We start from the raw sequence: 13,406 nt of genomic DNA, 5'->3' as shown, positions 1-13,406 counted from the left end.
CACCTATTGTCTATTGTCTTTCATGGCAACACCCGTAAGAATTTAATGTGTTTCAAGTAGGTTTATTCTTCTAATTTCCAGGATTAAACGGATTCTATTCAATGTCTGCTAACAGCCCTTCATTCCAATAAACAATCCTGTGAACATTTATTGCATTAGCTCTAGGGCAGATACATTCTTGTTGAGTGTGGTGCTGGAAAAGCACAGCAGGTCAGGCAGCATCCGAGGAGCAGGAAAATCGACGTTTCCGGCCGGAGACCTTCATCAGGAATGAGGGCCCAAAACATCCATTTTCCTTGCTCCTAGGATGCTGCTTGACTTGCTGTGCTTTTCCAGCAACATGCTCTCAATTCTGATCTCCAGCATCTGCAGACCTCACTGTCTCCTACGTTCTCCCATTGGTAAAGGAACCTTACTTTTTCCCTCCAGATGTGTCTTCATCAATGTAAATGAAAGCAGTGCTGAACAGGTGAAATTAGAACAAAAAGTGCTGGAGAAACTCAGCAGTTCTGACAGAATTGGTGGAGATGCTTACCTCGTGTAAGGATGGGAAGATTTCCAGATTTTCTGATAAACCTGTTGAGATTTGCTTCATGATTAGTCATTAGACACCGAGGGCGGTTAATGAAACTGTCAGCGTAATCTGCATTACACAAAGAACTGCTGCACAGAATGAGATTAAAAATCGCACAACACCGGGTTATAGTCCAACAGGTTTATTTGCAACATGCTTTCAGTGCTACTCCTTTATCAGGTTGCTGCAGTTGGAAGTGAGATCCGTAATGAATCGGGCTAGAAAGCTTTCCTTTTTTTTGACAAATGAGCCTGTCGTTTTCACCACGACATACATCGAAGTCGGTTTCTTGGGTAAACCAAAAGACTACGGGTAAGAGAGTGAAAGTCTGCAGCCTGCTCCTTTAACAGCTTTCCTGTTTTCCCACGGGCTGTTGTCCATTTGGAGATGGTGCAGCCACAAAGCAGAGGGCTGGCTCTGCGCATGCTCTTTCTGGATCATTGGGGGAAAAACTTTTGAGGGAGTTGAGTTGAGAAGTAATTGCTGTGTTTCCTGCGGTGGACTTTGGAGCAGATATACTTAACTGTAAGAGATTACACGGCGAAAAGTTGTTCGACGCTGTATTGGTAATTTAATACTGAAATGTTTCTAAATATGTAAAAGGAGAAAATTGTGATACATGACGATTTATGGTGATTTAAATTCCCATCTGCTGTGTTTGTCTGAGCTGTTTTCCAGTCCTGCTGGCTCGATCATGTGAGTTGAATCAATGCACGAACATAGTTTTCAATCCAATCCTTTGTCTCTGGTTAAGATGAGGCAGCAGGGCGAGACCAGAGACGCTGTATGTGTTGTTAAGTGCAGGGTTCTGTTTCTCGGTCTGTGGGCACGTTTCTCTGTCTTAAAACGAAATGTAACGAAAAAAAGAGCATGTTGAAGCTAGTGTTGTTACACAGCTTGAACTTAACGAGCTGTTTTATTAAAGTTCAAGCAGCTTATGAATATAGTGAGGGGTTTTATTTTCTATAAAGTGTGTAGTTTATGCGTGGTTTGTCCTTCAGAGGATTACGGTATAGCATTAGGATAGCACAGCGGCAGCCAGCTGAGTAATGAGCTTTGGAAATATACCATGTGGTTTCCTACAACTGAGCATGATAACTGATGTAACCATTTCACTTCAATCCTCCCTCCTTCCTTCAGCTCACACTGCAGTCGGTGCCTTGAGACATTAATTTGCTTTTAAGTTAAAGGCACGGAACGGATTATTTTTTTCTCTGTTGAATTTTGGTTTCTTTCAGGGGAAGAGGCGAATAATGTGAAGGCATTTAGTCTCCCCCTTTTTATTTTTATTGATGTAAAGATTAGGTACACTTTGGTCTATCTGTTCTGACAATGTTCGAATATTACATAATGAATATCTTCCAAATAGAGACCTTAGTGAGACATTTTATTCATTCCAGTTTTTTGCCAATTTGTAAATACTAACACGCCCTCTCCAGAAGCAATTGTAAAACAGTCACTAATTATTTACTTTTAGTCTGAGTTCCTTCAGAGAACTGGCAAATTTAAGCTATGTTGATGTGTAAATTAAAAAATTGTGCTTCAGTACTGGGGATGATTGGTACATTGATTCTTCATGTTTCCAAGCTGATTTCAGATTCGTGCCAAACTATTAATCCAAACAGTCTTTAACCCAATTTGTGGTGGAATCTGGATTCACAATGTAAAGTTATAGCGATGAAGTTGATTGTTTGTTTGTTTTTCTTTTAATATGAACACTGGTCAGACGAATTGGTTTCTTCGAGTTCTTTACATGCTGATGATTCTATAATTCCATACCATACTGAGAGTAATCCATTTAAGAGGTTTTTCTAGTGAGATGCAAAATGAAATGCAATAAATGCTGTGATATGCTGATAAAATGTATTTATCCCGGAGAAGATCCCCCCTCCCTGCCCCTCCCCTCTCTGGGGCCCGGTATCTTTCACCTCACCAAATTTTAACCTAATCTTCCATTCCTTTAAAAGAATAGTGTGGGAATTGCCAGAAAATGTGACCTTTCCTGTTGTGCTAGGCCCTGCTGGAACTCTACTGCAAATGTGTTGCTGGTCAAAGCACAGCAGGCCAGGCAGCATCTCAGGAATAGAGAATTCAACGTTTCGAGCATAAGCCCTTCATCAGCCCTGATGAAGGGCTTATGCTCGAAACGTCGAATTCTCTATTCCTGAGATGCTGCCTGGCCTGCTGTGCTTTGACCAGCAACACATTTGCAGCTGTGATCTCCAGCATCTGCAGACCTCATTTTTTACCTGCTGGAACTCTAGCTTAGGACAGAGACCTTGGTGAAATGTTAGAAGGTAAAAGCTTTGGTGTAATGATGGGTGATTCCACAGCTAACACTTTGTGACCCCCCACCCACCCCTGGACTGGCACCTGGCCATTCACTTGAACATGCACACATTACAGATTATCCCAATGAATACAGAAGAGAAAGTTTTGACTAACCTGTTGTTTTTGGATAATCAATTATGTTGTGATTTTTGTTAGGGTATTTGTAACATTAGTCCATGTCAGTATTAATGCTTCTCACTAACACTTCTTACCCTCCTTCACTAACCCCAGCCTAATCTTTTCTCTCATGCATTTCTCGAGTTTCTCCTATCAGTCACCTTAACTATTTCTAGTAGTAAATTCCACATATTGACCTCCATACTGTCTTCTAGTTATAGAGTGGTCAAGCTTTAAACATTTCCTTTGAGATTTACATTTCTACCCAAACTAGTGCTCAGGAGTCCTGCCCAACTGCAACCTAACTTCTATTCCATAAATTGCATCATAACTTGGCTTATGTTTTTGACATGGATCTCGAGGAACCAGCCCATAAGACTGCTGTATTGTTCAAGAGAGATGACTGGTGCTGGTTTGACCTGAGGGTCACCATGCCTCAAGAGAGGGGAGAGTTTGAGAAGGAGAAACCTTCATGCTAACCTCAGCCAGTACGGGAATTGAATCCATATTGTTGGCATAACTCTGAGTGACAAACCAGCTGTCCAGCCAATTGAGCTAAATCAACTCCCTGACATTTTAAGATAATGTTGTGTAATCTATTACACACATCCTTTGGCAACGCCACCACTGACATCATAAATGCACCCCCTACAAAATCCAGTCATCAAATAAAGGTAACTTCACTCTGTGTGTTTGAGTAATTAAAATTCTTTTCGTTGGATTTAAAACGCCTGGAAAGGTCAGCTTTTTTCAAAATTAATTTTTTATGAATGACATGACAGGAAAAAATAACTAATTCACAAAAAACTGTTTTAGATGACACATTCAGGCCAATAAATTACACAGATTTTCAAGAAAAAAGTTAAATTGTGATTATTTTTTTAAAAGTGACTAATCTTAACACTCTGAATGCAGAACAATTTAAAGTTTGTTTCTGTTTTGAAGAAAAAGTTTTATTAGATCAGTATATAAAAATATTGTGCAATTCTTTCAGAAGAATGCACTGGGGCTATCTTTGGTTTAGTGCTTCTCAGTTGTTTTTGTACAAATTATTTTTTAGCTCCTGGGTCAAAAAATGTACGCCAGAGTGGAATGAAATTGAATTATTTCCTTTTCTAATATGGCAAACGGTCACAAAGCACTTCAGCGTGTGGGGCTGAAGGGAAGCAGCCAAGCAATGAGGTATTTCAAGGAAGATTTTGAGGTAAAATAGATTGAGGAAGGATGCTGCAGATGGCTGGTGAGCCTGCTTGTGATGAGGGACGAGTTTACTAGTAATGTTGGCCACAGTGGGATGAGGGAAGATTAGAGGAAGACACTGTACTTCTCAGTTTTTCGAACACTGTTAATTCCTACAGTAATTATAGAAACTACGTAAACCTTAGTAGACACCAGTCTTCCTCATTTTACTGGTTAATTTCAAACTGTGGTACTTTATTTTTGCGCAAGTATACTTTTACATTTTTTCTGTTTTCAGACTTTGAGTTGCTTTACTTCAAGAAGAAACCATGCAGAGTGGTAAGTAATTGATTCATTTTGCTGAATTACATTTATTCTGAACTTTTAATGTGGCAAAATTTTATGAAATCCTCATTTGTAATTCAACTGATTATAATTATCCATGTTTGAATAAATTTATTCTGGTCATAAATGTGTTTTATATGGAGTTTTTGTAACATGCGGTCTATGCACTTATCATTAGCACTTGAATATTATTGTTCTTGTTGCACCATGGTTTAACTGAGACAAAAAGCTGTAAATTATGGTCAGCCCAAAAATCAAGGTTGTGTATCATTTGAACTTGCTATTATAAGCTTGCTCACATGGCTGGAGTTTTGATTTACAACATCACAATTGCATCATTCAAAATTATTTCCTCCAGCAATTAATGAATAATAACATTTCATTGCAGTTTCTTGATGATTTCTTAGAAACTTGTATGACCAAAACAATAGTTTTCCCATCTTTTCCTCCTTATTTGATTGTACTGGGTGTGTTTAAAATCTGAAAACATGAACTTGCTAATCCAGTGTTTGTACTTATCTGTTTACATACTGATTTTTGTAAAGGATTAGTCAGACAGGCTTTCACTTTTAACAAATTAAGACGCCAAGTTTATTGTTCTGAAACTGGCCTAGCTAAAAACATTAAATGTTGAATGAACCCAAAAAACCAACTCTAATTTCGTGCACACAAGAACAGATTAAAAGTTAGGACAGATAAATATGGCCAATAGTAAGTCTTGGAAAAACCAAAGGAACAGTTCGCAGTTTATAGCCAGTAGTCTGGAATTCACAAGCATTGTGGTTCCCAATGGAGACAAGTAACTTTAATTTATTTGAGAGATCTTGTTGTAGAAATTCACAGGCTTTTCCTGTGGGATTCTCTGCAATAAGCATCTTAATTTGATAAAAGCAAGATAAAACTCACTATAAATGCATAAAGAGATTGTGTGTGTTTTTTTTTACTGACAAGAGACCCCAAAAGTCAGTCCATCAAAATGAAGTTCTTGGTAGATTTGAAGTTACAATCCCACTAATTTTAAATGGTCCTATGGTAGCATAAAACTTGAGAACTGTTGAGAAAAGACAAGTTGTTGAAGATTTTCATCTTGCACTCATCAGGATAATTTCCATGAAATACCAACGTAAAAGGAAAACATATTTATGCATCAAACTTTTCATTAATTAACCAGCACCTGGAGGACCAGAAGTGTTCCAGTTGATCAAATATAACGGTTGATCAAGAAGTCCACATAATCAGTGTAAAATCATGTTATAAGTAAATAGAAAAGTAACGTAGGGGGTATACACATCACTGTTATACCTTATTTACAGCAAAAGTCACTTAAATAATTATGAAACTTTGCCTTAATTAAAACTTACCAGCAAGACAGCCTTCTCACTTGCATCCTCAACTGACTAATCGGACATTGCAGAGATCATAAGACAGTAAACTTACGATATTTGAGTTATTTCTTTTTTTTCTGGTTTATCAATAGTCCAAATTCATAAGCTGCTGGTTAAAACAAAGTTTGCTCTAATGTGAGAGGGGAGTGCTAATTGTTTCAAACGTGAATTCTTGAAAGAGGCGATGCCATGGAAAATGCACCCTCTTAATTAAAAGACAATAGTGAGATTGATGAAGTACTACATGATAATGAATTGTCAGCTTAGATGGTCAAGCTTCCTCATTCAGGTATGGGCTACTGAATCAAGTTGACGTTGCAAATACTGACTAACATATACCACTGTTTGTCCCTCTCAGTGATAGATAAATATAAACTTTTATAAATATAATTTGAAATGCAAAATTAGACTACTCCAGGAAGCGAAAACCTTCAACAAACAAATAAAATACGCGAGGAAGACACCATGAGTTGTGCACAATCTTTGGAGGAAGAAACTGAGAGAAACATTTGAGGTCACTGATCTTTCATCAAAGTTGGATAAATTTAAGCAAATAACTAGGCAGGAGAGATTGGACTTTAGGCATTTGCTGTTCCTCTCTCTCCAAGTACTGCTAAGCTTGCTGAAACTTTTCCTGCACTTTGTTTTGTATTTCAGATTTCCAGTAACTACAGCATTTTGTTTTTGTCAACAAAACTAAAGAACAGGATGGTAATAGAATATCATTTATTGTCACGTGTACTCCAGTACAGGAGTTAAGTGAAAGGTTTTTACAATGGCAGCTTTTAATGACACCATCCTCGGTACAAATCTTACCGAGTAAAATAAAGTGTTGTTATAGAGTGAAAAAGAATACAGATTAGTATGAAACGGTGAAAAAGTCCAGTGATTATAAGTACTTAAGTTCCAGTCCGTGCCTGCAGACTCTAGAGCACGAGGCGAAGCTGCTGCCACAGGGCCTGCCCCGTGCTTGCAGTGCTCTGTCAAGTGATTAAACAGGAGAGATTAAAAGGTGTAAAGGGATATGATGAGGTAGCACTTCAGTGATTGTGTAGAGATGACTATTTTGGCAGATTCAGTGATCTGCGCTCAAAGTAAGAGCGCTTTTCCTTCTGGTTTTATTTGTATAACTCCATGCAAAATCTGTCATTGTCCCAGCAAGTTTTATATAATTTTTATTCAGTGTTGCTTTTTGGGATTGATTTTGTTGTGTTGTGGGGGTATTGACAGAACAGAGTAACCACAATATTAGACAGGTGCAGATTAGCACAGAAATCCTAAACTTTAAGTATGCCACTCAGGATTTCGAGGTTGGCAATATCACGACTCTTTTCCTAAGCCAGCAGTTAGTCAGAATTTTAATTATTTGCCCCTACATTTCCACTGCTTAATCAGATATATCTGCATTTTTAATGACCCATGCAAATAATAAAATTTAGTAAACAAGCTCTGGTGTTGTTAAGTAATCAATCATTAATTTGCTTCTTTTTAAGCTGAAATTAGAATGAAAAGAATATTTTGGCTTCTACCTTCATTGCCTATTTCCACCCTATTTTATTAAATGCATCCTCTGAATTAAAATTAATGATTTTATTTCACAGCTTTTAATTTCCTGTTTGGGGCTTGGTAAAATACATTAATAGCTGCAATTTTTTCATTCATTTGAGGGATGTGGGGTCACTTGGCTGGCCAGCATTTATTGCCAATGGTGAATAATGTGAATTATAGCAGCACTAGTATTTAAAGTCTGGTTGAAGATTTGTAGCTCGGGTGTCCGTTGTTGTGGTTCTGTTCGCCGAGCTGGAAGTTTTTGCTGCAAACTCCAATCGCACTGATGATGTTCCCTAGCCAGGGAACGAAACGTTTGCAGCAAAAACTTCCAGCTCGGCGAACAGAACCACAACAGCACTAGTATTTCCTCATTTTGCAACCACAGTTCTGCAATCAGTTGCAATATCAATACATAATAATAAAGCTTAGAACAGTCTTGACAAGAATTACTTCCCAGCCAGCAGCAAGTGTGTTTGCTTTGCCACTGACTGCAAAGTCCAGTCCAATATATTTAGTAGTAACTTAGTGCCCACAGCTCTAAGCAGAGTTATTGCAAAAAGGAAGAATTTTAACCACTGTCCATTTACCATCTGTCACTAAGCTGAGTTTTAAATTACTGAAGATGACTCCTAAGATACAAGGTCATTTGACAGTTATATTGTGAAGTAAAGCTCAGTCTCTTCTGTATATTTTTAATATTTGAAAGCTTTTAATATCATCAGTGTCCTTGCACTAACTTTTTATAGCCTCCTTGAAGGTCAGCAAGTTAACATAATTGGCATGAATTTCTCATGTTATGGATAGGGTTGACTTCTGACATAATAGTTATTAAACTACCACCTGACCATAATTTACAATTAAAATGCCACAGTGTTTTTGAGTAGAGTTATGCAAATTTTTGACAAGCTTTTAAGTCTCTGTTTTTATTGATCCTAAGTTTAGATTTGATATTTATCTTCAGTGCTATTGGTCAGTCAGCTCAAAGGAGTTAACAATGCTTCTACTTAGAGTTTCTGTGATGATACAGAAAGGGAGTAAAATTCCTAGTGTGCATTCATATGTCACTCTATATATAATTCGAAACAAAATCTTCCTCCTAAGGAAGCACAAAATACAGGGCAAAGGAGAAGTTGTAACAGCAGATGCACGTTCCAGCTTCCAGTATCTTTGTGTCTTTCCACCACACGAAAATGTCGATGATACTGACTTCTTGCTTAAGTTGGCACGAGATGCACAGGAGAGAGTTGATCAGTTATTAATTGCATGTAATCAACATTAACACCTCCAACACTGCAGAATTGCAGAAACCAACAATATTTTAAATTGTACACATGTCATCCTAGAAGCAAATTTGGACAAAAATATTTTGGCTTGGGGTGGTGTTATTATAAAAACCACAGTACAATATAATTTATATTTTCAGTAATTTGTGTTGATTTTTTTATTGAAAATGTACTGTCATATAAATGAATCACCTGAACTACTCTTTGACTATTCAGTTGTTGTTAGGGAAACCAAAACATCAAAATTTAGGCTGACTTTTTTATTTTTGATATGGAATAAGACTGTGACTTTGCTGCATTTTAGATGGCAAATACATAAAATAACTATCTAAAAAATATTTAATATAGTGAATTCACAAGCTTTTTTTAAAAACAGTGTTCCTGTTACAACATGAAGCCAACTCTGCTCTGAGAAGAGTGCGAAGAAAAAATGGCTTCTTAGAAGAAATAAAACAGGGCAACTTAGAGCGTGAATGTTGGGAAGAAGTTTGTACGTATGAAGAAGCTAGAGAAGCTTTTGAAAATAATGAAAGGACGGTAAGTGGAAATGTTCTGGGGCTCTGCTGGGTGGCTTAATGCAATGCTTTTCACATTTGGAATTATCCTTTGTTGATGTGAGGTCATGCAGATTTTTAACAGCGGTAGTGACTTTGCTTGTGGATCCACAGCCTAGAACTGCCTATAGTTTGGAGTCAGAACGAGAAACAACACAAGTGACAGGGAGGCAAACAAATTTACAGTTGTAAATTATGATTGGGAATGCAATGTCTGAAAGAGTGGTGGAGGTCGATCTAACTCTGTCTTTCAAAAGTGGATATTTTTTTTTAGAAAAGTGTAACATCCTCAGGTTAAAAGGAACATGCAGGGGCGTGGGATAAACAGCTGCTTCTCAGTGCTTGCTGAGATGCAATGTGTTGAATGGCCTCCTAACTTCTATAATCCTTTAATATGATAGTTCAGAGTCAGAACAATTAACGTGGGGAGAGAAAAATTTGAAGAGTCTCCCCTTGAAATTGGGATTATTCTATGCTGATGCATTTCTGGGAGTTGCTTTAACATTGGTATTAGGATAAATTATAAGGAAATATTCTAATTTCCAGCAATAATATTCTTCCATTTATTGACAACTGAATTTAATTGTTCATTTTCAATTCAAAATGCTTATGTTTTAAATGTTAATTATTTATTTATTCTAAAATTTATGTATACTTTATTGCCCTTGTGTGTGTATATATGATTGAGAGATTTTGCTCTAAATTGTTGCCCATGCAACTTCCATTGCATTACTTCGGAAAATCTGTTATTGCCAGCAAGTATATATCTTGTTACCAGGAGTAACATCACCATTTGGCAAATGATTAGTTTGGAAGAGAATATCTTTTAAAACCAACTGTTGTTTGATTTTTTTTAAGGGTATGTCAAGGTTGCGAAGTTAATAAGTACATTTAGATCAACAAGCTCCTCCCCCACCAAAGCCTCAGGACTTGGAAATGGGAAGTGAACCAAAAGTAATGATGCACTGTGATACATTTTTGACAGTTACTGGGCTCCAGAGTTCAGAAGGGGCTTTTGTTATGTAACATTTCTGTAGAAATTTCCTGTCTTTGGTTCTGGGATAATGCATCATTTTGGTCTTGGGAGGATAAACTGCTATGTGTGGTAATTAGGTGGAGCAGGATCATAGAGAATGTTCAGAAAGTGAACATGACCAAAGGGGCTAACAGAGGAGGTACTAATTAAGTTCAATTCAGGAGGAATGTTTCAAATGTAGAATGAGTAGGTGAGTGCAACGAGACACCTAATTATGTATAAGGTTTTAATCAATGCATAACTTCTCTTGGCTAACTGAAGTATCAGTTATCCATAGAATGCACTAGCATCATAAAAATCTCTAATGCAGTGAGCCTCTTCCATTGATTGTTTATTTAATTTGAAGAACGACCCCATCTCTGTGTAGGGACATTCCCAACTTGGCAATGGGTACTGGAGTACACAGGGGAAGAGCTGGAGTTTAATCATTTAAAACTACTGAGTTTTCAGCACTGAGCATTTACAAATCAGGCCTATTAACAAGTGACCTTGGTTATGCAATGGCTAGCAAAATTATCTTTGAAACACTGGCGATGACCATTAAGTTCATCTGGCTCTCTTAAGGAGAAATTAAACTGCTAATTTATGATTTTTTTTAATCAAAACTGTTCCAAATAATTTTGAATGCACTGCTAATTCTAGTAGGGCATTCTACATGCTGCAAATGTGGCAGGTTAAAATTGGTTATGTCTATTACTCGGCTGATTTATGCTGTTTGGTTTTTCCCTACCTTATCAAATTCTTCAAAATCATCACATTTTGTTTCTCACTTCAGTTCAAATGAATGGTTCCAGTTTCCAAACTCTTTGTTGCTAAATAAGAAAGATCATAAAGGTTATCTGGGATAATTCTTGACTGATTGCTGACAATGTTACGGTGTACTGTAGAACAGGCTAACTTGAATTTCAGTTACTTTGGATACTACAGTTAGTTCACTACTTTGGATAGTTTAGAAGACATAGCACCTTTTACTTCTGAAAACAGTGACCAAGGCAACTAAATGAGATCCAGAAAGCAAAACGAAATGCCAAGACAGTAAGTGAGGATTCTGGGAGGAGGGAAAGATCACGGGTAAAGCATAATTGAGCATAGCAAAAGATATTAAGCATTTAAGAACATTGTACTTTTTAAAAGTTGTGTTACTGGAAATGTTCAAAGTGTCAATGATATTAAGAACAATAAAGTAGTTGAAGCATTACTCTCCTAATTGTACACCATGAGATTAGATTAGATTAGATTACCTACAATGTGGAAACAGGCCCTTCGGCCCAACAAGTCCACACTGACCCTCCAAAGAGTAACCCATCAGACCCCATTTCCCTCTAACTAATGCACTTAACACTCTGGGCAATTTTTAGCATGGCCAAATGAGATTTCATACTGGAACAAATATCCTCGTGGATTTCAGAAGTCAGCTTGACTTTTAAATGAATTTGAAGAAGATAAATATCAATCATCATATGATGGTTTTTCTCATGTATTGACTAGTAAAGAGAAGGCAATTTGTATGACACTGTATTATCATGATGCAATTTCTGCAGGAGTAGATGCAAAATTGATAATGAATTTGACCCAGGAAAATATAACTCCATGAATAAGTTGACAATCAATATTTTGCAGATAATTGTACCAGAAGTTTCAACAATTCATTCATGTCAGAGTCATTCCTTCTTGATCACCCTTTTCATTTCTCCATACCCTTTCTACTCTTGCCTCACTCTCAGTGCAATTTTCTCCTCTTACTCATTGCCAGCATCTTGTGTTTGTATTCTGTTCACTATCTAGTTACTAATGACACAAGGAATGTAGGAGTAGTGCAGGAATGTGACATTAAGGCAAGTGACCAGTCATAATCTGGAATACAGAGCTGGGTCATAGAACTTCATGGTCTATTCCCGCTCCTCTGTTTTTACACTGCCATTAGGTTTCCGGGCACTTTACGCTTACTTCACCAAAAGATGATGTTTGTGGACTACCCTAGCACTGTCCAAGGCATCCTCCTTCAATGAGCTTGGGGTGAATGCAAAGGACGTCACAGTGCCATGTTTGTCAGCAGGCAATGTGATGCACTCCTTTACCTTTTTAGTATGATCTCCCAGTGAAGACAGAAACCTGTGTGACAACTTCCTTCCATGTTTATTTCTTTCAGTAACCTTTAGAAGTGAATTTATCTATAGCTACTCTTGCCTTTTTAAATTCATTCATGTGATGTGGACTTTATTAGCTTGGCCAACATTTATTTCCCATTGCTCCGTGCCTTTGAAAAGGTGATGGGTGGACTCCTTAAACACTGCAGTCCATTTGATACAGTGCTTTGAGGGAGGTATTGCCAGAATGTTAACCTTGTGACGCTGAAGCCACAGTGATGTTTCCAGTTCAGGATGGTGAGTGGCTGGAGAGGAACTTTCATGTCTCTACTGCCCTTGCCATTTTAGATGGTAGTGGTCATAGGTTTGGACAGTGCGGCCTAAGGAGTTTTGGTGAACTTTTGTAGTGTACCTTGTAGATGGTACACGCTGCTGCTACTGAAATTTGAGATGGAGGGGATGAATGGTCCAACATCCACAAACAATCGAGCTGGTTGATTGCAACACTCACCCAGGCAATTCGGGAGTATTCTGTCACACTCCTGACTTGGGCCTTGTAGATGATGGACAGGCTTTGGGCATCAAGAGGTGAGTTACACACTGCAGAATCTCTAGCCTCGGACCTGTACTTGTACCAACAGTATTTATATGGCTAGTCCAGGTCACTTACTGATCATGGTAACCCCAAAAATGTTGATAATTGGGAATTCAACAATGGTAATGTTTTTGACTTTAATCTACAGGAGAAATGGTTAACTTTTCTCTTATTGGTCATTGCTTGGCACTTGTGCAGCATGAATGTTACTTGCCATTTGTCAGCCCAGACCTGGATACTGTCCACATGTTGTTGGCTTTTTACATGGACTGCTTTGGTTACTGAAGAGTCTTGAATGATGCTGAACATGCCCCAGGAAAGGTAATTGATGAAGCAGTAAATGATGGTTGTGTCTAGGATCCTACCCTG

At 37.7% G+C, this 13,406-nt stretch overlaps 1 protein-coding gene across 4 annotated transcripts in view; it reads left to right on the top strand.

Annotated features, from left to right (window-relative positions):
• Positions 1 to 13,406, top strand: part of prrg1 (proline rich Gla (G-carboxyglutamic acid) 1) — a 30,512-nt gene that overhangs the window by 10,348 nt on the left and 6,758 nt on the right. The window contains exons 1-3 of one of the 4 annotated variants that reach the window (XM_060832994.1): positions 1,017 to 1,099; positions 4,500 to 4,540; positions 9,142 to 9,302. In XM_060832994.1, the coding sequence (XP_060688977.1) occupies positions 4,531 to 4,540; positions 9,142 to 9,302 (171 nt within the window). In that variant the 5' untranslated portion in view covers positions 1,017 to 1,099; positions 4,500 to 4,530. The other 3 variants (XM_060832993.1, XM_060832995.1, XM_060832996.1) reach the window with 3 other exon arrangements.

Source organism: Hemiscyllium ocellatum, chromosome 12, assembly GCF_020745735.1.
Source record: "Hemiscyllium ocellatum isolate sHemOce1 chromosome 12, sHemOce1.pat.X.cur, whole genome shotgun sequence".
NCBI lineage: Eukaryota > Metazoa > Chordata > Chondrichthyes > Orectolobiformes > Hemiscylliidae > Hemiscyllium > Hemiscyllium ocellatum.
The sequence above is the reverse complement of the archived record's forward strand: the minus strand, read 5'-3'. Positions and strand labels throughout refer to the sequence as shown.